Source organism: Mirounga leonina, unplaced genomic scaffold (genome assembly GCF_011800145.1).
Source record: "Mirounga leonina isolate KUSES-001 unplaced genomic scaffold, KU_Mleo_1.0 Mir_91, whole genome shotgun sequence".
In the NCBI taxonomy this organism is placed as follows: domain Eukaryota; kingdom Metazoa; phylum Chordata; class Mammalia; order Carnivora; family Phocidae; genus Mirounga; species Mirounga leonina.
In genome coordinates, this window is record NW_023270839.1 from 7,978,778 (window position 1) to 8,003,404 (window position 24,627).

The 24,627-nt window shown below is 46.3% G+C and overlaps 1 gene segment (V, D, J or C); it reads right to left on the reverse strand.

The window, feature by feature from the left end:
• Nucleotides 1-365: 365 nt before the first annotated feature.
• The window catches only part of LOC118003664, a 421,186-nt gene continuing 396,924 nt past the window's right edge, over nucleotides 366-24,627 (reverse strand). The window contains 4 exon segments of the C gene segment in view: nucleotides 366-912; nucleotides 1,564-1,671; nucleotides 2,470-2,514; nucleotides 4,049-4,303. Of these exon segments, the coding sequence occupies nucleotides 1,565-1,671; nucleotides 2,470-2,514; nucleotides 4,049-4,303 (407 nt within the window).

Consider the following 24,627-nt stretch of genomic DNA (forward strand, 5'->3'; position numbering starts at 1 on the left):
AGGGCAGGAGACAGTGGGTGGCATTTTGGGGATACTTGCTGTGTGGTCTCTGTCTGCCAAATTTCCACTGCCAGTCCTGATCAGTCATGGGCATGGCCTCCTGCTACGGGTGGCCCAGTGGTGTGGCAGGAAAACGGAAGAGCAGGGACCTTAACTTTTAAGTGGATTTGCCTGGCCCCCAGCACAGCCTTCTAAGTGGAATTTTTTTAGAGGTCGTTCCAGGAAGAGGTTGACTTCAGCAGCTTGTTGAGTTAGGCTTCCTGAGCGACATCAGCACAAAAGCCTTGGTTTCTTTCTGCCCAGCCAGGGATCAATAGCAAGGCGAACGTGACCCTGACCAAACCCAGTCAAACAGGAGCACTGTCCCGGCTCATTCATATTGCCTTTAATGAAGCCATGGGTAGCAGAATATACAACGTGGCTCAGACACACAGCACAGCAGGGCCTCCACAATAGTTTCCCCCACATCTTGGGGAAAAAGGGTGATACATATTTCCTGATGAACACTATTTAAAAAATATAAACTCCTCACAGCGTTCTCCGGGAGCTAGAGGCCAAGAGGACCCACCGGGGATCCCTCACCCCGGGGACATAAGAGTTGATCTCGGGGGCGGGGGAGGGCAGCGCGTCTCTCCATAGCAGCCCCCTGCCTTTGCCGGAGCGTCCGGCCTGTGGCAAGCAGCAGTGTGGGAACCGAGGGGGCGGAGGCAGTGTTCGGCAGCTCTTCAGCATCTCGATCATGGCTATTGGGTGGGAGCCAGTTGATGGCCATTGCCAGTGGGGCCAGAGAGTCAGAGGGAGCCTTCTTGTCCACGGGGGCAGAGAGTCTGCCTCTCTGCTTGAAGAGGGGGGAGGGGCAGGGTGGGGAGTCGGGAGCGAGGGGGTGCCGGGCTCTCTCACGGTCTTGGTGACCTGGGATGAGGAAGAACAGTGGTTAGGCTGGATACCGAGGAGACAGGACAGCTAGGGACGTGGATGGAGATGCCTCTATTTATAGAGTTCTAGGAGCAAAGGGACACTGGAGTTCCTGTGGATGGTAGTGGGGCAGGATGCACCTGTCGGTAGGATGACCAGGGACACGGGGAGAGAAGGGTATGGAGATGCTAGCTGGGATTAGGGCATAATGGGAGCATAGTATCTTCGCGTCGTACTAGGGGCAGAGGACATGATGAAAGGAAGCAGGGGTCCCTCTGGGTTTTGCAGTGAACAGGGTACGATAGAAGGCATGGGCCTAAATGAATCTGGGTCCTGCGTTTCTCTTATGTTTCCACTCCTGTGTGGGTGGCCCTTGCTGTAACTTGGCCTCAGCGTCTTTCTTTCCAAAACGAGGAGAATAACAGCTGTTCTTCCTAATTCGTAGGGGAGACATGGCTCAATTGAGGTGCCTCTTGTCCCCTGAGGAGTCCTAGCAATGTTCTAGGCCACTGTTATCAGCAATACAAACCCCTAACCAGAAAAAGTGGAGGAGTTTGGTGGGCCCCGCTTTAGGACCTAAAAGCAAGAGCTTGGGGACCCACCTTGAGACCCTCGCAGCCCGCACTCCCACCTGAGACGCCTGCTCACCTCAGCAGGACCATAGCCGCAGTGTCATGAGCAGGTTAAACCCGGCCACTTTCAGGAGGAGGATGCGCAGCCCGATCATTAGCAGGTTGTGGAAGTTTAGGTTCATATCTGCAAAACCAAGAGGTTATCGCATGTACCCCGGGGGTCTGCACAGCCCCTGTGACCCACCCATGGTTTTCCCCAAAAGGTGGCTGGAGGGTGGGCTTTAGCTCCTGGCCCACCCCTCTCTTTGAGCTTGGGTGTATATCCCTTCCTAAGCAGATCTGTATATTCCTCCAGGGTCAACAGTATTCCATTTCAAAGGAAAACACCAGCTGCACTCAGTCCTTATTTTATGCTGCATCCCTCAGGAGTGGGGATGGGGCAGGGCTCAGAACTCATTGTAATCCCTTGGGTCTGGGTCTCTGAGTGAGAAGCTGGTGCCTGGACCCCAAGAGGGACAATTCCGTGAAAACAGCTGAGATGGAAATGGATGGGCCCAGGGCAGGGGGCCGGGAGTGGTGGGGATCCTGAGAGACGAGACCCCCGCCTACATGGATTCTGCTGCTTTTCTTGAAAGAAGGCAGGACCCCAGCTACTGCTACAGAGGGAACATGCCCTTGGGAGGAGCTGGTGAGTTCAGGGCTCTGCATGAGCCAGTCGGAAATATCAAAGCTGGGTTATGGAGAAACTCTGGTTCTCCAGAGCCCTAGGAGTGATTCATGGGGTCTAGGGAAACTAGAGACTCATCCTGAAAGTCCTTAGAGGGGGAAAGAACATTAGAGATGGTGAGAGGAGCCTGGTTGATTCAAGAATGTTCTCGTTCTTCCTAACTTCATTCCAGGTCCACATATCCCTTCCCCCCTCTCCTATCTAGTCAGGGTGATTGTGGGTACATCTTGAAGCTGGGATAGACCCCTCTCTTACCTGTTTCAAAGCTTTTCTCTATCAAAGTGGCATTACAGGAAAAGTCTAAAAGGAGAAACAAAGACATTTTCTTAGAGTTGAGTGTGCTGACCCTCCCATGTCAGACCTCCTAGGATTTGGGCAGATGAGCCTCTGTCTACAGGCTTTCCATGCTCTCTCCTTGAGAGGTCTGGAGGGGACTTGTCACCTGTGGACCCCTGCTGGGAGAGCCACTGGCTCTGGCTTCCAGGGACCACTCCATTCACTTCACGAACACTGGTTGTGCAAAGTACCTGTCACCCGACACAAGGCCACAAGGAACCATCAGACACACAGCCTGCCCTTGGGTAGGTTCCAGTCTGCAGTCTGAAAGAGGCAGTAAGACACCACACAGTGACAAGTGCCATGAGGGGTGTGGATGCTTTCCTGTGTCCCACAGAGTCTCCACCCCTGCACTCCAAATTTGTTCCTTTGCTGTCATCAGCTCAGTCAATGGCGCTGTCATTGACTCAGCGGCTGGGGCAGAAAATCCAGCCACCTTCCTTGATCTCCTCTTTCCTTCGCACCCCTGCACGGTTCTCCCTTTGAATCTGAAATCGGGTTGGCCACGCAACTGCCCTGCTCCCCGCCGTGCGGGCCGCCATCATCTGCTGCAACAGCTGGCCTTTCTGCTGGCACTCTTGGCCCCTACAATCCATTTGCCACTCAGCAGTCAGAGTGCTCTCTGAAAAAAGTAAAGTGGATGTCATTCTACTTAAAAACCAAATCGGTAGCTTCTCATTGGACTTAGGGGAGTGGCTGCCCTGTCACACCCTAGGAGGCCCTGTGATGTGGCCCTTCCCCACTTCGTCCATCTCCTGTCCTGCTACTCTTCCCCTTCTCGCCGTGCCCCTGAGTCAGGCCTCCACAGGCTCCCCCGCTACCCTCGGCCCGGCCGCTCCCTGCTTATCCTTTAACTCTCATCTCACCTAGCATTTCCCCCGAGAGCCCTTCCCAGACTCTCTGTCCCTAAGTTGGCTGTTTCCTCCATCCCCAAGTTAAAGCACATGTTACAGTCTGAAGTTCTCTAGATTTCTGCTTGCTGATGGACGGCCTCCCCCAGCTACAGTGGAGCTTGCTCAGGGCAGACCCCTCATCTGATTTATTTACTCCTCCACTCCAGCACCTGGCACGTGGTAGGTATATGCACAACCAGTGTTCGCTGAATGAATGAACGACTGGGTAAGGTTGGATCTTTGGCAGAGAGGCAGAACCAAGGAGAGGTATCTCGGAGAAGGGCATTAGACGGGGGCCTGGCAGAGAAGCGAGGGGCAAACAGCCTGAGCAGAGGTAGGGAGGCAGGAACTCAGGGCGGGTGAGAAGCCAGTGCCCTTCCTGCCACCTTCTCCCCCTCTGCTCTTTGCCTAAGACATTCTGCGACCCGCCAGGATGGAGCGCACTGATGCTCAGTAACGAGAGCAGAGGGACTTTGCTGACAGTGGATGAGGCCGAGACCACCCATCAGAGCAGCTTTTAGATGCCAACCACCTGAGCTCCCGGAAGAAACGGGTGTCTCCGAGTGGGGAGACTCGGCTTGCACAGGCACTGAGGCCACACTTACCGGAGCTGGAGTAGAATTCCTCGTTGAAGGTACTGTTACATTTCAAATCGGTGCTGCTGCCCCAGGCCAGGGCCCCATTGCTCTTGGAATTCATCACCTTCATGTCCAGCACCGTACTGTTCAAGCCGATCACCGTGGGCCCCTGCGGTTGTTGCACATTGGTTTCAGAATCAAAATCGGTGAACAGGCAGACTGAGATATTACTGGACTTAGGGCCTCTCAGCTGGTACACAGCAGGGTCAGGGTCCTTGACATCTGTGGGCCAAAAGAACCCAGGTTAGGAGATGCTCATTTTCCTCCTTGCCCCAACCCAGGCCTGAGGCCAGATGCCAGTGATGGGCAAGAGCAGGGCTCCGTGGGGCTGGCAAGTCACATTCTCAGGCTTTAGGTGGGAAAGAACATTCTGGAAACCAGTTGCTCTAAGTGGACTGGGAGTCAGGGCCAAGCATAAGCCACGAGTCCTGGCCAAGAGGCCAGGCTCTCATGGAAGGCTCTCTGCCTGGCCCTGCCTGCAATTCAAGGAAACCAGAAATGCAGGGCTACTTAATGATACTGTTCATTCTTTTACTTAATAGGAACTTCTTCAAAAGCACAGCGGGACTAGTAAGCAACAACATTGGTCTGGCAGGACAAAGCAAGCTTAGAATAGAGGCCCAGCAAAGCAAACCAGATGTCTTGGAATCAGGGGTGGCCTCCCCCAAATTAGGGTGGGTATGGACAGGAATTGGAGGTTTATTATCGGCTGGTATTAAGATGGAAGATCGGTCACATCACCAGGAGATTTCTCATTGATAAAAGTTTTAGACAATAAATCAGAACACCCGCATCCCAGTCCTGGCTTTACCATTCACTAGATACAAGGCCTTGAACAAGTCACATCAGCTCCCTAAGGGTCACAAATTTCATCTGTAAAATGGAGACATTGCCTCCTCCACCTTCCTAACCAAGTTATTCTGAAAATCAAAGGAGAAGTTCCTCTCTATAAAATTATGTTTAACAGTACTGAACAAATGAAAGTAATTGCAGCTCTTGATAATACCAGGATATTGCCATGATAATGTGCTACTGAGTTATATACAGTCCATTTCTACTCTTCACCCCCGGGAAGCAGGGGCTGCTGGAGGCTTTTCCTTTTCCTGAGAATCATTCTTCAGTATTTCTGTAGGATTTTGTGTTTTTAATGTAACTCTCATTGTTTATTCTTTCAGACCTCCTGCCTTTAGAAGAGGAAACAGAGGTTTGCTGGGAGGGTTAACACATTGGGGCCACCCAGAGAGTTTACAGCAGGGTTGGGACTAGAGTTTCCTGCCCCTGTGGTTCTCTGCTCCCACAGCTCCCCACCCTGCATGCAAAGTTTCTCAGGCCAGGAGTGTACCTCACTTGTGAGGCCAGCCAGGGTGGCCTTGGCAATGCAGACTTCCAGCTGGACCTGAAACCAGGGACATCAGCCTTTGGCATGGCCTTGAGTTGCTGAGTCAAGGCATCCCAAGGGTGTCAAGTCAAGGGTGTGGGGCTCTCTCTGGAGCAGAACAGGGGTGGGTCCATGGTCCCATGTGAGGGACATCCAAAGCTCCGGCCCCAAGGGATACTGCCTGTTCCTTTCCAATGTCCCCATATCTGGGGCTGGGGGTGGGGGTCTGATATCACTGTGGGTTAAGGCCCTTGGGCATAAATCTTTTACAGGGAAAGGAGAGACGGGAAGCCATTATGTGCCACCAGCATACCCCAATGGGTTTGTTAGTCCTCAGTGGGAGTCACGGGTGGGACTGGGAAGGGGGATGTGGAAGGGTATGAAAGTGGTGAGGGAATGTGGCCTTGAGGAGAAGGCAGAGGATAAGGTGCCACCAGTGCAGTTTGGGCTGACAGGGGAAAAGGGGTTGTGGTGGGGGCCCGATGTCCAACTCTGAGTCCTGGTTAAACACTCACTCAAGTCCTAGAGCCAATAAGTGTCAGGCTGAAGAAGGTCTAGACCACGCTGTCCAATATGATAGTCTTTAGCTACATGTGGCTATTTAAATTAAAACTAACCCAAATGAAATCAAATTAAAATTCCATTAAAAATTAAAACTTCGGGCGCCTGGGTGGCTCAGTCGGTTGAGCGACTGCCTTCGGCTCAGGTCATGATCCCAGGGTCCTGGGATTGAGTCCCACATCGGGCTCCCTGCTCTGCGGGGAGCCTGCTTCTCCCTCTCCCACTCCCCCTGCTTGTGTTCCCTCTCTCGCTGTGTCTCTCTCTGTCAAATAAATAAATAAAATCTTTAAAAAAAAAATTAAAACTTCATTTTAAGAGCATCGTAGCCGCCATATTGGATACTGCAGGTTGACAGAACACTTCCATTGTCCCAGAAAGTTCTACTGGACAGCATTGGTCTGGAGAGAGCTATGCCAGAGAACATGAGATTTTTGAGGAAAGGGCTGATTGTGGGCCTTAAAAGCCATCTTTAAGTCTGTGAGGTGGGGGGTGACTCCATCAGGGAAAGGCCAATTTTTGCTCAACTTCGCTAGTGAGAGATCAACATGAAATAACAATCAACGAAGTCAGAAGACTTGAGGTGATTTTCGCTGCTCTCAAGTTTTGTTTTTACCAAGACTTCATTCATTTTGGGCTTCCCTATCTGCATTTTTGCTGTTGTTTCTCCTGTCCAGCTTCCTTACCTCTGATTTCCTCTCTTGCTCCCCTCCCCCTCGTCCCCCCATTCTCTTTTTCAAGCTCATCCTCCAAAGTACTTGTCTAAAACCTAGAGCTGATTGCACCGCTTTTTGTTCAGAATAATTCAGGGACTCCCTAGTGCCCATAGAATAATGCCCAAATTTCCTGGCATGAAATTCAGGGGCTGCCATGATCTGGAGAGCTTGAATTTTTTCTCTCAAGTCCTTTATGTGCCCTAGATGAATAGAGCTTCACCTGCTTGCCAACATGAAGAGTTTTCCGATGAAGGTCTCCTCATCTAGGGCACAGAGAGGACTTGAGAGAAAACATTCTAGCTCACCTGTGGCTGCCGTATAGCAGGTGCTCAAGAAACAAGTGTTGGAGAAATAAATGGCCTAGTAACCATCAGATTTGCAAAAGTCTTGCTTGTCAGAACTTTTTGGTAAGAAAAGCTGGGTACTTATTCTTTTTTTTTTTTTTAAAGATTTTATTTATTTATTTGAGAGAGAGAGAATGAGAGACAGAGAGCACGAGAGAGAAGAGGGTCAGAGGGAGAAGCAGACTCCCTGCTGAGCAGGGAGCCCGATGCGGGACTCGATCCCGGGACTCCAGGATCATGACCTGAGCCGAAGGCAGTCGCTTAACCAACTGAGCCACCCAGGCGCCCTGGGTACTCATTCTTTTTTTTTTTTTTTTTTTATTCTTATATTAATCCCCATACATTACATCATTAGTTTTAGATGAAGTGTTCCATGATTCATTGTGCATAACACCCAGTGCTCCATGCAGAATGTGCCCTCTTCAATACCCACCACCAGGCTAACCCATCCTCCCACCCCCCTCCCCTCTAGAACCCTCAGTTTGTTTTTCAGAGTCTATCGTCTCTCATGGTTCGTCTACCCCTCCGATTTCCCCTGCTTCATTCTTCCCCTCCCGCTACCTTCTTCTTCTTCTTTTTTTTTTTCTTAACATATATTGCATTATTTGTTTCAGAGGTACAGATCTGAGATTCAACAGTCTTGCACAATTCACAGCGCTTACCAGAGCACACACCCTCCCCAGTGTCTATCACCCAGTCACCCCATCCCTCCCACCCCACCCCCCACTCCAACAACACTCAGTTTGTTTCCTGTGATTAAGAATTCCTCCTATCAGTGAGATCATATGATACATGTCTTTCTCTGTTTGACTTATTTCACTCAACATAATACCCTCCAGTTCCACCCACGTTGTTGCAAATGGCAAGAGCTCATTCCTTTTGATGGCTGCATAATATTCCATTGTATATATATACTGGGTACTTATTCTTAAACTTGATTTTTTTTAACCTCTTTTACTTCCGCTCCCATGTACCTCTAGCACAACCATCTCTTTTTGTCTGAAGACAAGAAATGAGTCACTTTTAATTTGGAGGTCTTTAGGGGTCCATCTGTCAGAGCCCTGGGAGGAGAGGCATCCTGTCCCATCTTAGCAACACACATCCTACCACTGATGACATCTCAGAAGTTGGCCTTAGCAAGACGGGATCAAGTTTTCAATGCAGAAGTTCAGCTATGCTAGATCCTAACCTTTCATTTTAATTCAAAACTGACCACAGAAGTACATGTCCGAATGTTCTAGTGCTTTGGATGCATAGGGGCACAACAGTGATTAAAAGCTTCCTTCCCACAAAATCTGTGCTTTGTAAGTTAGGTACTAGGAACCCAGAAGTGTTCCTAGTTAGCAACACTGACTCTGGGTCCCACTGAGCCTCTGGTGAGCATCAGGAAGCAGTGAGCCTGGGCAGACTTACCAGGAGTTATGGAAACTCTGGTTCCTTTGCCAAATTGCAACTGAGAGGCAACACCTTCATACCACTGCTAAAGTCTTCATTACAGAAACCCTTAGGTTTCTCCTCCTCTGAGGGATGGGGTAACCTACCTTGCAGAGCCCATTGAAGAAGGAGAAGGGCGGTCCCTAGGACATGAGGTATCCACAGAAGGAGCTGGCCCCCTTTCACATTCACATCTGGTCTACATTTCTAAATTGGATCCCCAGTTTCCTAGTGGCTGGCCTTGGCCCTGATTGTCTGTATTCTATTGAAGGCTTTAGGATTCCTTTTCTCTATTGTCTAAAAAGACATTTTATTTGCTTTTCCCTGCATCCAATTTATTATCAGATGTGTTTACTTAGGCCAAAATGCACATACCTTGTTCACGTCCAAGATCATGCCTTCTTTCTTGTTGTTCCTTATGCCTGAAAGTCCCCTTCTCTCCAATCTTTGCCCATACAGATCTTACTCATCCTTCAGGCCCAACGAATCCTTTCTACTGCATAAAACCTTATCTGTCTAGGCCAACTTCCAGCCGTAAACCTATTCCTCTGAATCTCTATTGTCCCTATTGATGTCATCAATTTGTTAATACTAAAATAGTTTTCAGCTTGCTAAATTTATAATAGTTATGTCCCTTTAGCTAGTTTTTATCCAATTTAGGAATAGGTCAGTCATCTTTCTTAGACTTCTTTGCAGTCAGTCTCTTTTAGAGTGATGGCCACATAGAAGGCATTAGAAAATATCCATTGAGCGATTAAAGTAAAATTTTAATGTGTTTGACCTAGAGAAACACAGATTTTCAAAACTGATAGTGATGCGTTTTCCTTTCCCAGAGGCCTCTGTAAGACAATTCATTTTAACACCCACAGTTAGCCTCACCATAGTAAGACTGATATCCCCAAGGAAAGGAATAGAGACACTCACTGGCCCATGGGATTGCAAATGGTGCCACCTGGGATAACTCACCAGCTATTACAGACACTTGGGTTCCTTTTCCAAATATGAGTTTGCCCACAATTCCTCCAGTATTCACACTGCAGGTGACACCATTACAGAAACTCACTAAATCTACCTCCCGCTTCAATAGAAGTATTGATCTCCAGGGGACAAGAGAATCACACTTTCTAGAGTTAGACCCTCTGCTCTTTTGTGTTGAGAATTTGGTTGTTCATCCCTTTTCCTTTTGCCCTATCCTGCTGTAGTATCCTGGGTTAGAGGTTTTGATTTCAATAAACCAAGAATTCAGTAGCACACAACTCTGTTCAGGGCAGCAGTATCTTGGATCTTCTCATGGAAGGTCCAGGACTACAGGCTTATCACTTGCCTCATGATTCCTAAAGTCTCAGTCTAAAGATGTTTCCCAAGCATTGAGTGCTGGATGGGAGAATTTTCTGGGGATGGGTGGAAAGAACCATTTGGGATCTTACAGAAGAAAATACTTGGGCTCGACTTAGCATCCTGGACGAAGAAGAATCAATTGTTAATGTTGACTGTTGCCCACTTTACTTACTTGGCTGGACACTCAGTCTGGTCCCTGCTCCAAAGATTAGCACAGTACTCTGCTGTATCCCCATTGCGGCTAAGACCTTTGTAATATCCTTCCTGACGTTAATCTACTAGAACCCACCAGGCTCTGAAAGCACCATCCTAAAAGTCTCCCTGAGTCTTTGTTTCTTAGATTTTCTATTTCCCAGGGGAGCTGTTCCCTCTCCCCATTACAACAATGTAAACCTTTTATAGCAAGGCCTTGATGAAGACAAGGAGAATAATAATAATGATGAAATTATTATTAGAAAGGCTACCATTTATTAATTACTATCTGCTGGGCATTGTCTTATATTATTATGATGTGGTTCTTGGCATTTTGCTGTTGAGGAAAGAGAGACTTTATTAGTTAAGAGAGGGTAGAGCCAGAATTTTGCCCAGATCTGTCAGCCTCTCAAGTTTGCTATGAACCTCACACCATCCTGCCTCCGTGCCTTGATAGGTCACATCATATAATTGCCATTCAGATAGGGGTTGGGCTCATTTTTACCCTGGGAGAGGTTCAAAACTCTACTAAACTCCAGAGAGGAAGACTGGGAGCAGGTGTCCCCATGCCACATCATTAGCCAAGACAAGGAATGCTGCCATTACCTGCAGCAATAGGCAATAAGAGAGAATTTGGGTTTGCCATTAAGTCATTCCTTCCCCCCAAGGGCACGTCGCTAATTTCCTGAATGTTCAGATTATCTGGAGCTGATATTATTGGCTTTGCTTGAGAGCACTGAGTATCTGGAACTCTTTTAATGTTTCCGTATATTATTCTGCTCAGGCTTTCATTTACTCAGTTGGCTCTTGGCACTTCTGTCTTTAATATGAGAAATGGGAACATTTGAAGTCACCAAGAGAGCTTGTAGGAAATGGAAAACGTGTTTAATATTCCCGAGTTTGCCATAAATCATCGCCTGTTTTCTCATAGACAAGCCGACAGTTACCTTTGCTCCGGACACGTGCGTGGTCAATACTCACATGGGTGCACTGCCAGCCTAGTCCCAGCTCCAAAGGTCAGCTGACCGTAGCTTCCAGACAACACACAATAGCGGGGTGCTTTACAAGAACTCTAACCTGAGCAGGGTCTGCCTTCCTGGGGCAGCAACATCTCCTATCCCTACTCCAAATCACTCCTTCTCTGACACAAGAGAAAAATCCGGCTCACCCAGTCCCAGTTCCTCAGCTTTCGGTGTAATTAGCCCACAGACCTTTCCCTCACAGCCAGCCTTGAGCTGGTCTGGGCTTCCTGGAAGGTGGACACGCTTTTGGGTTCCATACTGAAAGTGAAGGAGGAAAATTGGAAGAGTCTGAAGAAGAGCCAGGAATTAACTGGGAAATGAATCTGGAGGGGGACTTCAGAGCACTGGCAATAGATGGCAGACCTAGGGGAGGGCTAAATCCTGGAACGGCAGCCTGTGCGAGGCTCTTCTTTTAGAAAGTGGTTCTGTGATTCCTTGAGAAAGAGAGAGGCTAAAATTGCCATCGGAATATTCACATAAAAGGCACAGCGAGGATTGCTTAACTCTGATGGTTGTGAGAATTAGGAGTGAGTTATATACGGGGCCCCAGAATTTTTTTCTCCAGAAGTTTCTAAGATTAGGGTTGACATCCATATGGGGAAAAAAAATCTCCGAAGTTTGAGAGGGGTTTAGACAAGTACTTCTTGATAAGAGTTTCACAGAACTCTAGTCCTTCTAAATTTTTCTACAAAAAAGAATCTAAGCTCAAATTAGTTTGGAAAGTGCTGTTATACTGTATACTTGACAAGGCATTATTAGCTAATTTTAAAGGCTCCGAGAAGTCCTGCAGTAAAGAAATCCAGAGCTTCTCAAACTTATTTGATCTAGTAATCTTTTTTTCTTAAAATACTCATTAAGATCTGTGGAACATATGCAGGTTTGTATATAAATATAAATATATTCCTTGGAAGTCCGTTTTCTAGTTCCAAGAATTTAAAATTCCATCCAAATTTTAGCCTAATGTTAATCCTTAAGTTTTCTGTGTTCTGAATCTGTTCTCTTGCCTACTTCTGTGGACACGATTAGGGGTCTCATTGATTCTGATTATTTCTTTCTAATTATCACAAAACAGCTTCATTCTATTCGGGGAATTGCTCAACATGTAGTCAGCTGTAGAGTGAATTCTCCTGCCGCCATCTGGAACAGCTCGAGGGCAGGTACGGATGCAATCAACATACAGGAATCACAACGCTTCAACACTTTGCACTTTGTTTACCTTCTAGAAACACTGGCAACTTTAAAACCCTTCCCAAATGTGAATTTATCAGCCTTCCTTCCACCCACCTTCCTACACACCTTGGAGCTGTGTACTTCAAAGAAGATTCTGGTCCTAGAACAAATGGAGGGAAGTTTCCTGGGTGGTCTCTCAAGTGGAGACATAGACTTCCTATATTTATCAACAGACGTTTTTTCTTTTTCCTGTTAAAACCCATTTGTGCTGCTTTCCTATCACAGGCATTATAGTTCTTACATGCATCTGAACTTTGGTTCTTGAAAAATATGATGAGTTTCAGGCTTTCCAAATGCAGCCTGAACAGACGCATGGGAGGGAAGAGGCTTTGCTAAAGTGCCCAAATGAACAGGTAAATATGGAGGAAGTTTTCCCCAGAAAGATGGGCTTTCTCTCCCCCATGTGCCTTTGGATGGATTCTGTAATCTCCCGTTTTGAAGTCTTTGACAACTCTCTCTGTTGGGGAATACTTGCTACTGTCTAAAGCAACATGTTCTGAACAGTTACTAACCCTCCACTTAGGCCTTCCTTGACTGCCCTAGCCAGAAGGCATTTTTTCAACAATCGTATTTGGTGACACCTCTGTGCCAGGCATTGGGCTGGGCTGTGGAGGTGTAAGGATGAAGGAGAGAGGGTCCTGGTTTCACTGAGCTTATGGTGCAGTGCAGGATGCATGGAAGTACTAGGCAACTAAGCTAGGAGGTTGGGCATGCCTTCCTCTTTGTTCCCATCGCAACTTGTATGGATCTCCTCTACAACATGGTGATGCTGTGCTGAATTGTATGTTTATACGCATGTTTACCTGCTGGGAGATGCTGGATGGCAGAGAGTCTGCCATCTTTCCTTTTTTCCTTCCTTCCTCCCTTCCTTCCTTCCTCCTTTCCTCCTTCCCTCCCATCTAGCATAGTGCTTAGAATGTAATAGTTGCTTAGTAAATATTTGTTGAATAGAAAAGACTTCTAAATATTTTAATTCATTTTTGATGTAGTCCTGCTCTCTTTTACTAGGACTATCTCATTTCTCTTTTGAATTCTGTATGGTTCTATTTTCTAAAGTTTTTATTGCATTATTTCGGCTTTAAGCTCTTCCTATAGCTCTCAATTAGATACGGAGTTTTGTGAGAGTGTGTCCGATGGCCAGTGTCTTTGGGAAGTTTAATTTCCCACCTTTCATGAAAACTCGATAATAACAAAAATATATTTTTTGGCATAATCAGTCATAATTTCTTTTCTGATAAAGACCTTTCATCTCAAAAGAATCTAGAAACAGCAAAAGAGTCTGTCTCAGTAATGGTGAAAAGGCCAATCCCCATGGGCAATTTCTAGCATTAGAAAATGAACCGCTATTGAGCCAGTGGCTGGAAATTAAAATTTCAAAACATTCAAGCCTCATGAAGAAACATGAGAAATTGGCTCAGGAAGTGCAGATTCATCATCTAAGAAAGCAGAGTAGGGACTTTCCACGTCTTTGGCTAGAGTCTCAGGTCAGGCACTTACTTGGATGCACCTGGAGTCTTGTTCCACTCCCAAAAGTGAGTGCTCTGCCACCCATGTCCGCACCATGGTATCATCCAGTACAAATACCTGCCCTCTGCCACCCAGGGTGGCTGCCCAGTCCCCTTATGGGTTTACAGCATTCCCTCTTGGGAACAGAGCTTTTAAACAGCCTGTTCCTAGGGCACCTGGGTGGCTCAGTCAGCTGAACATCTGACTCTTGATTTCGGCTCAGGTCAGGATCTCAGGTTTGTGGGATTGAGCCCCGCTGTGCATGGAATCTGCTTGGGATTCTCCCTTTCCCTCTGCCCCTCCCCTCGCTCCCGCTTGCTCTCTCTCTTTCCCTAAACAAATAAATACATAAAATCTTAAAACAAATTAAACAGTCTGTTCCATGGTTTTGATGATAAATTTATCTTTCCAGTCACTTCGTGCCCAATAAACAATCCTTCTAGGTTTCTACTTCCCTCCCTGCCATCCCTGCATCCTGCCAACCCAATTCAATGACTTTACTGATCTCTTCATTAATGCCAAGCCCTGCCTCAGGGTTGCCATGATCACCATGGCAAGAAGGCTCAGGATGGGCACAGCAAAGACCAAATAGTGGCCTCCGAGGTCTGGGGTCTTCCTTCTCAGAGTACGGGAGGGTGGCGCTAGCAGTGAGTGGCATGGATAACAAGAAGACAATAGTCAGATAGAAGTCAAATAGATTTGAGTTCCACTCTAACTCTCTCATTCCTAGCTGTGCGATCTTGGGCACATTACTTACGGGAAGCCTCTGTTTCCTTATCTGTAAAGTGGGCATGATGCCAGCTACCTAACAATAGGATGGAATTGAACACTGAATGAGATCTTAGTGAAAGACAGAGAGTAGTCACTGGTACATGGCAGGCATTCAGTCAATAGTAGCTAATAATGAAATGATTCAGCAATGCTCTACACTAAGGGCAAGACATGAGGCTTCTTGCAGCTCAAGGAGACCCATCCCTGCCCCATACCCCCCTCCTGCACCCCTGGGTGCCCCACCCTGGCTGGGGTGCTCTCACATAGGGACAAGTATTTCATGGATTCGGGAGAAGGTGTGAGAGAGAGTCTCAGCCATAGGGTTGAGGGGCAGGGTAGACCCCTTAGTTGCCAAGGAGAAAGTTCTGCTTCCAAAACTGAACCAAGAGTGAATTGTTTTTTTCTCAAAACTTGAGGATTTGTCTTCTGAAAGCACCGTGCAAAACCCTTGTTCAGCAGAGTCTCGACCATTTCATTAGACCCAACACCCTGATAAGTTACTCCCAGACAACCAAGGATTCTTAACGACGGAGCAGACCACATCACAGACTCTCATTATTACCATATCCTTCCATAATCTATTCCTGTCTACAAAATTTCCCTTATCGAAATGATAATTTCTATAATACTCACAGGGATGAACAACAAGCCTGGTCCCTCTTCCAAATATAAGTCTGTAGTTCCCTTCTGATACACACAGTGAGGAAAGCCTTTGATAAAACCTGTCTTATGTGACCAGCCTCTACCGACTGCCCCAGTGGTGTTGGAGGAAAAAGCCAGGGAAAAACCACTGGTGGAAGCTCTGAGAGTTGCAGGAAATCTCCCGCAGCCCCTGAGCCTTGGAGTTGAGGTGGGGGGCTGATGGGAGCCGGTGGTGGGGGCTGGAGAGTGCCTCACCCTCCTTTACCCAGAACACCCGCACTCCTGTCAGCAGAGCAGTGGGGAGCAACTTCCCAATACTACCACCACCCTGCCTGCCTCGCCAGCACTCTGGTTCTGACCCCATTACTCTCTTGTCAGATACAAAGGGCTTCGGACAGGCTCTGAGGCTGGAGGGCCCAGGAGGTTTGATGCTTTTTCTTGCTGAATGGAGCCTGTCTACCTCCTTTTCCTGAAATACTGCCGTTCTGTCTTCCCCCTTCCTTAGCTCTTTAGAACCACCCACTCCAGGGCGCTTGGGTGGCTCAGTTGGTTAAGCGACTGCCTTCGGCTCAGGTCATGATCCTGGAGTCCCAGGATGGAGTCCTAGGATCGAGTCCCGCATCGGGCTCCCTGCTCGGCAGGGAGTCTGCTTCTCCCTCTGCCCCTCCCCCCTCTCATGTGCTCTCTCTCATTCTCTCTCTCAAATAAATAAATAAAATCTTTAAAAAAAAAAAAAAAAAGAACCACCCACTCCTAGGCTTCTTCCTGTGTGAGGCCCAGGGGTTTGGTCCCTGCATTTCCCTGGTTCCAGGACAGACTTCGAGCAGGATCCAGGCCCTTCCAGTGATTGGTGCTAGGCCAAAGCATCCAAAGCTCTTTGATTCCTTTTTTTTTTTTTTTTTTTAAGTAATCTCTGGCCCAACGTGGGGCTTGAACTCATGACTCTCAGATCCAGAGTTGCATGCTCTACTGACTGAGTCAGCCAGGTGCCCCTGATTACTTTATTTCTAATGACCTTCATTCAGACAGGGCCTGGCTTTTATGAAAACATAGGACAGGAAAAAAAAAATCACAAGAATTTCCATACAATTTTTGAAAGATGGGAGAACCAGAGACCATGCTCCCTACTTCAGAGATGCGAAAACTAAGCTCCTGGAAGGCATGGCCTGGGCCGAGGTCCTGAACTGAAGCGGGAGCTCTGCCCTCAGCTTCTGGCTGGCACGTGCTGCTGGCCTTCAGCTTACCGCACTCTGGGCTTGAGGGCCATGTTAGCAAAGAGCTGTGAGGCTCTGCTGAGCTCAAGGGTGGGAGTGAGGGGCTGGGGCCTTGCCCCTGCCCTGCACTGCCTACCCTGTGTGGCCCGGGACAGATGCTTGGACCCTGGGCCTCTAGATTCCCCTACGACAAGGGCAAGATGTCTCCAAGGGCCCTTCCAGCTCTCCCGGTCTGTGGGTCTTTGTTCAGTTTGAAACCCAGCCTCAGGGAAAAGCAGGGCAGGCTTTCACAGAGGATGGGAGCGGGGTCAGTGGAGATGCCGAGAGAAGCAGAGGGCAAAAGAAACAAGGGACAGGCAAAGGTTTGGGACAGTGACTGTCTAAGAACCTTAGGTGTGGCACTGATGAATGACATTGTGTCCACTCCCCGCCGCCCCATGGACAGAAGCTGTCCAGCACTGGGGGTAGGCCCAGTGGTTGGGGGTGGCTGGAAGGGAGTCACTCGTACAGGAGGGCCCCAGCTCACTTACTTGGTATGACCATTACTTGGGTCCCCTTCCCCAAAGTGAGTCTGTTCCCATAGCCACACTCTGGGTAAGTGCATTACAAAAAGGTCCTGGTGTTATGCACCCTCTCATGGAGGACACACAGCCTTCTCTGGAGCTCTACAGGCTGGGGGCCTGGAAAGGCTGATCCTCACGTTTTCCCTGTAATGCCCACTCTGAGCCTACCTAACGGGTTTGGCAGCAAACCCTTCCCCCCCTTTTCCTAATCACAGACATCAGCAAACACAGCCTCCAGCTATTTCTTCTCTGGGAAAAACAAAGCCTTTACAAAAGTTTGTGAAAACCTGCCTCCTACAGTGGCTGGTGGGTATATTTCTAAGGATACCAGGCCGGGGCTGGGGGGTGGGGGGAGCATTTTCTCACCTCAGCTACCACGCCTGAGAAGGTACCAGTTTTTTGGGGGACATATGCAAAAATGTATTTTTCCCTTTGCCAGAAAGAGTATGAGCAAGAACATTTCCTGCATGCCCTGCTGGGGCACATGCTAAACCACGCCTCAGCGGGAGTCAGTCACCTCTTCCTCTCCCGGGCGGAGCAAGAGTCCTGGTGACTCACGCCTCGCTCACTGCCATTTCTGTCCTCACCTCACTCAAGGATTCTGCCAAGGGGGCTTTTTGTCCTCAAGAAAGTCAAACATCTCAGCAGATAACAGACATAAATCCTTTTCCAGAAACACACGGGTGGAATCATGCTTGGTCTCTGTCAGGGCATGTGGACTGACCCTTGTCACCGCTGTCCTGTCCCCAGCCAGCGGGGTCCCTGCCAGGCCCCAGGGCGTGTGCGGGACCATGTACAGTAGCCATCTTAGCACACTCATATCTGCATTGTTATTGGGCTTTTAATATGTAAGTATTGTTTCCCTGATGAGACCAGAAGTTCTTGAGAGCAGGGGCCATAACTTATGCTTCTTTTTTTTTAAACCAACTATGGTCCCTGGCTTATTGATGATACCCAGTAATCATTTAATGAGTTGAACTGATTTTCACTGGGCATAATTATTGGGACAAGGAGGCCAATTTTGGGAGAGGCTGAAAGCAAAGTATACTCTGGGTAAACGTAAGCTTCAAAATCAAAGTGCTTAGGCAGGAAAAAAAAATCAAGCAAGCATTTCTAAGACAGATAATAAGAAGGCAGTATAAAACCCCAAACATTGTGAGGTTTGTATTGACCCTCAGCAGAGAGGGGGCAACTGAATGAACAAGCAAGTTACTTGATTCCAGAGGAAACACATTTTTCTCTTGATATCTCGACACTGATTCTCCTTAAAGGTTAAAAAAAATAACATGGCAGAAAATATATATTCTGAGCTAGCAGCATTGTTATGATCAATAATAACAAAACAGTAGTAGTAATAATGATATTCTGTTATAGACCATGCTAAATGCTACATATAAAAATCCAGTACTGGAGGTGGGTTTACACTGGAGGTGGGTTTACACATTTCTGGAGATCTGACTTACTTGGGCTGATCAAGAGTTGGGTACCAGTTCCAAATATGAGGTTCTTATAGCCTGTGCTCACACTGACATAACTCTATACAAAATGGTACCCTGTAACTGAACCCTAGTCTGGGATTCCTATGCCACACAGAGATCAGGTACCAAGCATGTTCCTGCATCTGTGCGCATGCGCCAGAGTGGGAGGAGGCATATAATTTTACTATTTAACCTTCATTTTCCTAAGACCAGTGGAAGATGACAAGAAATAAGGCAGAACCCAATAGGAGATCCTACAGTAGATTATATAAAAAATGTTGTGAAAAAAAGGTCATGAAATTTCAGGTTGAAAAAAGTCAGTCATATAATTACAGACTTTCAGTTTTAGCCAGGACCTAGGGTAGTTTTATCCATCCACACTTACTAAGTGCTCAGGACATGCTTCTTGCATTAATGATGCTCATGGATAATAATGCAACACTATCATTGCTAACTTACCTTCTTATTTAAATAGCAGACAAAACCATGCCCAACCCCTCAAATAAACAATGAAAACAGATGTCCCTCAACTGTAATCCAAATCAAGATATTTCATAGAACTTACTTGCTTTAACAAATAGTCTTGTTCCTGTCCCAATTTTGAAGCCTGCAGTATTTCCCCACAGTGATTTGTGCTATGACAAAATGGGCCATTTCCTTCTCCTTCCATTTTCATACCACAGCTTAGGAAGCAGGCCCAGGGCGCCTATGGGAAGGTGCTAATAATAAGGAACACTTTTTTTAATACTTCCGTAGTAAAACCCATTTGTTTTTTTTTTCCTTTGTTGAACATATCTCACACCTCCTACCAGGTTCACCAAACACTAGTCACTATTCTATGAAATCCGGGGACTGGAATCCCCAGGTTTTAGTCCCAGCCCTATTTTTCACTGACTTTCTGATGTTAGACAATTCAACCAACCTCTCTGAGTCTTAATGTCCTTATTAGAAAAACAAAGAGCTCTGAATTAGATGATATCTAAGCTCCCTTTCAGAGCCAGCCGAAGTTCTGTGATCCAGCAATGTCCCAAAGCGCCCTTAATGTTGCATTTTCTATAACTCACGCCTGTGTCAGGCACTTGCAGATCAGCTACACTGGTGACTGGTCTACCTGGGGAAAACACAAGATATGGCGAGACAAAGGGAGAGTCAGGACAAGGGAGCGGTTGCTGCCAGCTCCTCTGTCTTCATGGGGGTAAATGCTCCCAGTAGCCCTTGTACTTTTTGTCTCTTCATGAAAAGGGGAAGAGAATCCTTTGGACATTTGGGGCATTCAAATCAAGATCTCCCAAAGCTCCATCTCTAAGTCATGGCAATATTTAAGAATAGAAAAGATAAATTCCATGTTTTTCCTTACTCACTGTGATTGGCATTGTCTCTCATTTCTAAGTGAGCCCTGGCGCAGGGTTTATGACAGAGTGTAGTACAAAGAGCAAGGCTTTGAGATCAGGCAGACAGACCCTGGTTTGAATCTAGATTTTTCTACTCACTAACACTGGGATCTTAGGCAATTACTTTTCTGGGCCTCAGTTTCCTCTTCTGTAAAATAGGGATACTGCCCCCTGCCCCACAGAATTGTTTGAGGATAAACAATACCATATGTCACATACCTAGCATCGCATCCACACATCCTGAGAAGGTAGTCACTCTTCTATGTTAAGTTAGATTACTGATTAACAAGATTATTTTCTCCAGGGTTATAGATTTGTTTATGAAATAACCATAAGAGTCTGCACCCTTGAGTCATACAAACTCTCGGGTGATATGGGAGTGAGGTCCCAGAACCACAGATTTTGAATGCTTTGTCCTACTCAACTCACACTGGAGGAGTCTAAGGCATACAGAGGGGCAATAACTTGCTCAATGTCACACCACCAGCTGGGGCCAAGTTAAGAACGCTAGACTGAAACCAGAAGCCCTGGGCTCCTTTCTCTGTACTCCACGGACTCTTCTCGAACAACGTGTGGTGTAAAGGGATACAATCTCTGGAGTGAATTTGGTATAGCTTATTTGGGGCATGGATAAAATGACCTTGAATATTCTCCCGCTCCAGTTTGTCTCTGAATCAATGGCAGTGGAAGTAGAAAGGGTCCATTAGATCATGGCCATGCAATTTTCTGCTCTTCTAGCTTTTCCCCTCCATCAGGCTCCATTTAGCTCACTTCTAGTGCTAAAAATTCTGATGTTAGATGGAGCTTCTGCCAGCCTCCTATCTCGGGAAAAGTCTTAATGGTTGGCTAAATTCCACCCCAGAGAAAATATGCTTGTATAGTCTTGGAATACTTTCACTAATTTCTCTGGGTGTCACCATTCTCAATACATCAGCACTAGATATAGCTCATTATAAATAAGACAAAAATGATGCAAATGACATCTCCTTTTCACCCGATCACTGTCACCAGAAAACATTTTGTAGTTACTACTTACTCAGCTCTACCTTCAGCTAGGAGCCTGTCCCAAAGGCCAGTTTGTTGTTTCTCCCAGTCAGTACCACAGTGTCTGATGCCTCACAATAAATTCTGTCCTGTCACCTCTTTTCCTGATTTACCCTAATGAGTTAGAAAGCACTCAAGATTTCATATAGCTATTTGACTTATTCGTAGGAGAGAAAAACACCCCCATCCCCCCCGCACCCCGTGGAATAAATTCATAGGCTGCTGGTGCTAGGGGGCAGAGAGGTCATGCAGACCTGCTTCCCCATTTACAGGAGAGAAAACTGAGGCCCAGAGGCCCAGAGGCCAGAGATCTGTCTAAGTTCCTCTGTTAGTTGGTAGCAGAGACCAAACACGGGTCTATTTGATTCCCAATCTAGAGTTTTCTCCCTCTTCACCACGTCCTGAATGTAGTATGGTATTTACTTCATTTCTTCTTCCCTTGGCCTGGAAACTTGATTTCCTTGGGTGCTTGATTTCTATTAAACAAGAGTTCTGAAGCACCTACTTTGTAAAAGGACCATATTAGATGCTTCCTGGGATAGAACGAGAGTCTCTGCTCTCAAGGATCTTTCAGTTTTAATGGGAAGATCTTCTCAGTAATGAAAGATTCCCATAGATGTATGTGTACAAGATTACACAGCTCAGTTTGGGGTATGGAGGCTAAGAGGCATGGGAGGGATGCCTGGGGAGAAACTACAGCCAGGCTTCAAACAGGAATCCGGGCTATTTCCGAAGATACCAGATTTGTCCTAATCATCTACGGTGTTCATCTCTGTTCCATTCTGACCCAGTGAATCGTTTCTACTGTTATTTCCAAGTTTGCTGTTGCCTATTTCATTTTTTTGGGCCTATTTTCATTTTTTAAAAAAGATTTTATTTATCTATTTGACAGAGAGAGAGACAGCGAGAGAGGGAACACAAGCAGGGGGAGTGGGAGAGGGAGAAGCAGGCTCCCCGTGGAGCAGGGAGATGCAGGGCTCGATCCCAGGACCCTGGGATCATGACCTGAGCCGAAGGCAGACACCTAACGACTGAGCCACCCAGGTGCCCCAGGGTATTTTCATTTTTAAATGTCCCCCACGAAGGCTCTGTCTTAAATTCATAGGTTGACTGATAAAACAAGGATGATGCATCCCTAAGGTAAAACGCATGTAAGTACCTGTAGAAGACTTAAACCAGAGAAGGGGAAAATAACGGCAGGATGGGGTCAACGTTTACCTGGAGAGACTAGAAGTGTGGTCCCCTTCCCAAAGGTGAATCTGCTGTATCCTACATCCGCACCATAGCAAGCACCCATACAAAAATGGCCTATAGTGTTGGGCTTTGCAACCTCTGATCTACTTAGGGAAGGGGAAAGAAAACCATCATTTATGGAGAACCTATTACATGCCAAGCAGGTTACAACCTACATATATCACATTACCTCATTCAGGCCACAACTGTGCCATGGGCTCAGATATTATTTCTCTTATTTTAAAATTAAAGAACAGGTGATCTGAGGCTGAGCAGGTTGAACCAGCACTGCTATGAAAGACAGAAATAGCCCAGATGCACGAGACATTTTAGCACAGGACAGGTAAATCTTAGAGGAGCTACAAGAGAAGAATCCTCCTCTTTGTCTCTTTTAGAGTGAAATTACAGCTGCATTGGGGTTAATTCTCCTGCTAGAACCAGATGTCAGGACTTTAGTAGCAGTGATCCCAAAAAACTCCAGCTCAACCTCCACGACACAATCATTTCTTGAGACATGAAGAGATTTTGTCCTCAATCTTTCCCTTATCCTTCTGATACGCTACTCACCAGGCCTGACCAGCAGTCAAGTCTCATTCCCAAAGATCCATCTATAGCCTCCATCCTTCCCACACTGTTTCTTAGTCAGCCAAAAACACCCACAAGTCCACATACTCTTCTCATACCCCAGACCCAGAGGTAGGGCCCTTTCATCTACAAAGAGGGCTCCATCTTCACTTTCTTTTTATATTCTACATAACACATAGGCCATTTGACTGAAATTTAGGCATTTATTGTGCAACACTTAAAATGAAGTCTCTCTCTACCACATCTCTGGGTCTATCACCGTCAGTCATGATTTTCAACTCTATTTATCTAACAGATAAATCTAGTCCTTCTATTGTCTCCATTACAGTTACCAATTTTTAGATTCCTGCCATAGTGTCTCTCCTCATTTTAACTTCAATCAATCTGAAACTTCATGGACTAGCATGCAGATCATTATGAGTGACAAGCTTCCTGTTCCCTCTAGTCAACTTGTTTTGTGGGTTCAATGGCAGCCTTGTTACTTACTCAAGTCCTATTCTGCCTGCAAAGGCTGGTGTCCCTCTGATTAAAGGACACCCTGTCTGCTTCAGCTCTGGTAAAAAACACTTGTCTTCTCTTTAGTTCTTATCCTTTGCATACCTACTGTTTTCCACTGGCCTCACAAATAATATCTTGGCTTTCTCTTCTATTGAGAAAGAACCCAACTCAGATGGAGCAATACTATCAGAATGTTAAAGGACAGCTGTGGTTATCCTTCTCCCATCTCTGTATTTAAATATTCTGAAAACAGCCAGAAAAGGCCTATTCTAGCCCATCATGTGCTTTGAATGTTACGATCAGAAAGGAGATGACATAAGGAAAGAGAAATGCTTGGTAATATAGACTTACTTGGGGTGACTTGGAGCTTTGTTCCGGTTCCAAAGGTAAGCTTTTGGCCACCCCCAGAATTCACTGTAATTCAGGCCTTTACAAAATCACTTCCTTTCTCCTGCCATTTACATTTGGGTAACATTCGAGTCACTGTACTTCAGTAGAAGAGAGAGTTGTTTTTACCAATGCCTATGGCTATAGATCACACGAAAAGGGCGATTATATTAAGAACCTACATGTATATTCTACATATATAATTCCTTGAAAGAATTATACTAGCTGACCTAGGCTTTTCTTTTTGTTCTAAAAGCAAGTATTATTTTACACGTGCATAGCATTTAATAATTTATAGAATACTTTCAAATACATTATCTTATTTTAGTTTTAAAATTACTTATGAGGTGATACTAAATATTTTCATTGTACAGATGAAGACATTGTGGCCCAGAGGCTCTAATCGAACCAGACTTAGAAGAACTGGCTCGGCCAAACTTTCTGCCTTTTTCTTTAGGATCAACTCTCTGACTGGGCTGTTTCAGTCTGTTATTTTTGGTTCATCTACATAACTATTTTTCTCCACAGCTAGATCTTCCTATCCTCTGTGCCATTACTTTAACATTTCTTTCTACATCAGAATGCACTTAAGTTTGCATAAACCATTAATTTCTTGACACTTGGGCCCTACAAATACTGCAATAAGTTCAATGGGCCTCAGTAGCCACATTAAGCTTCCGACTTTAGTGACATATTGTCTACTTACTGGGTTTTACTGATAATCGTGTCCCACTCCCAAAGATGAATGTGTCAGGCATGCTGCCTGACAATGCCTGAGCTACCTTGATAATAGATTAATGTGATTAGCATGCATCTACCCTCCCTCATGAGCGCTCTGGCTGGGATTCCCCCTCTTTTATCCCTGGAATAAAGACTAAGCTTTGGAATTAAGTCCGTGAAAGCCTCTTTTCGGGGCATAATAAGAGTGATGTAGGGGAAAGCCTGAGTAGAGTCCTTCAAATATTGATCTGCAAAATTTCACCAAGTAATCTTGTTTTTTACCAGCCAAAGTTTATCAGCTC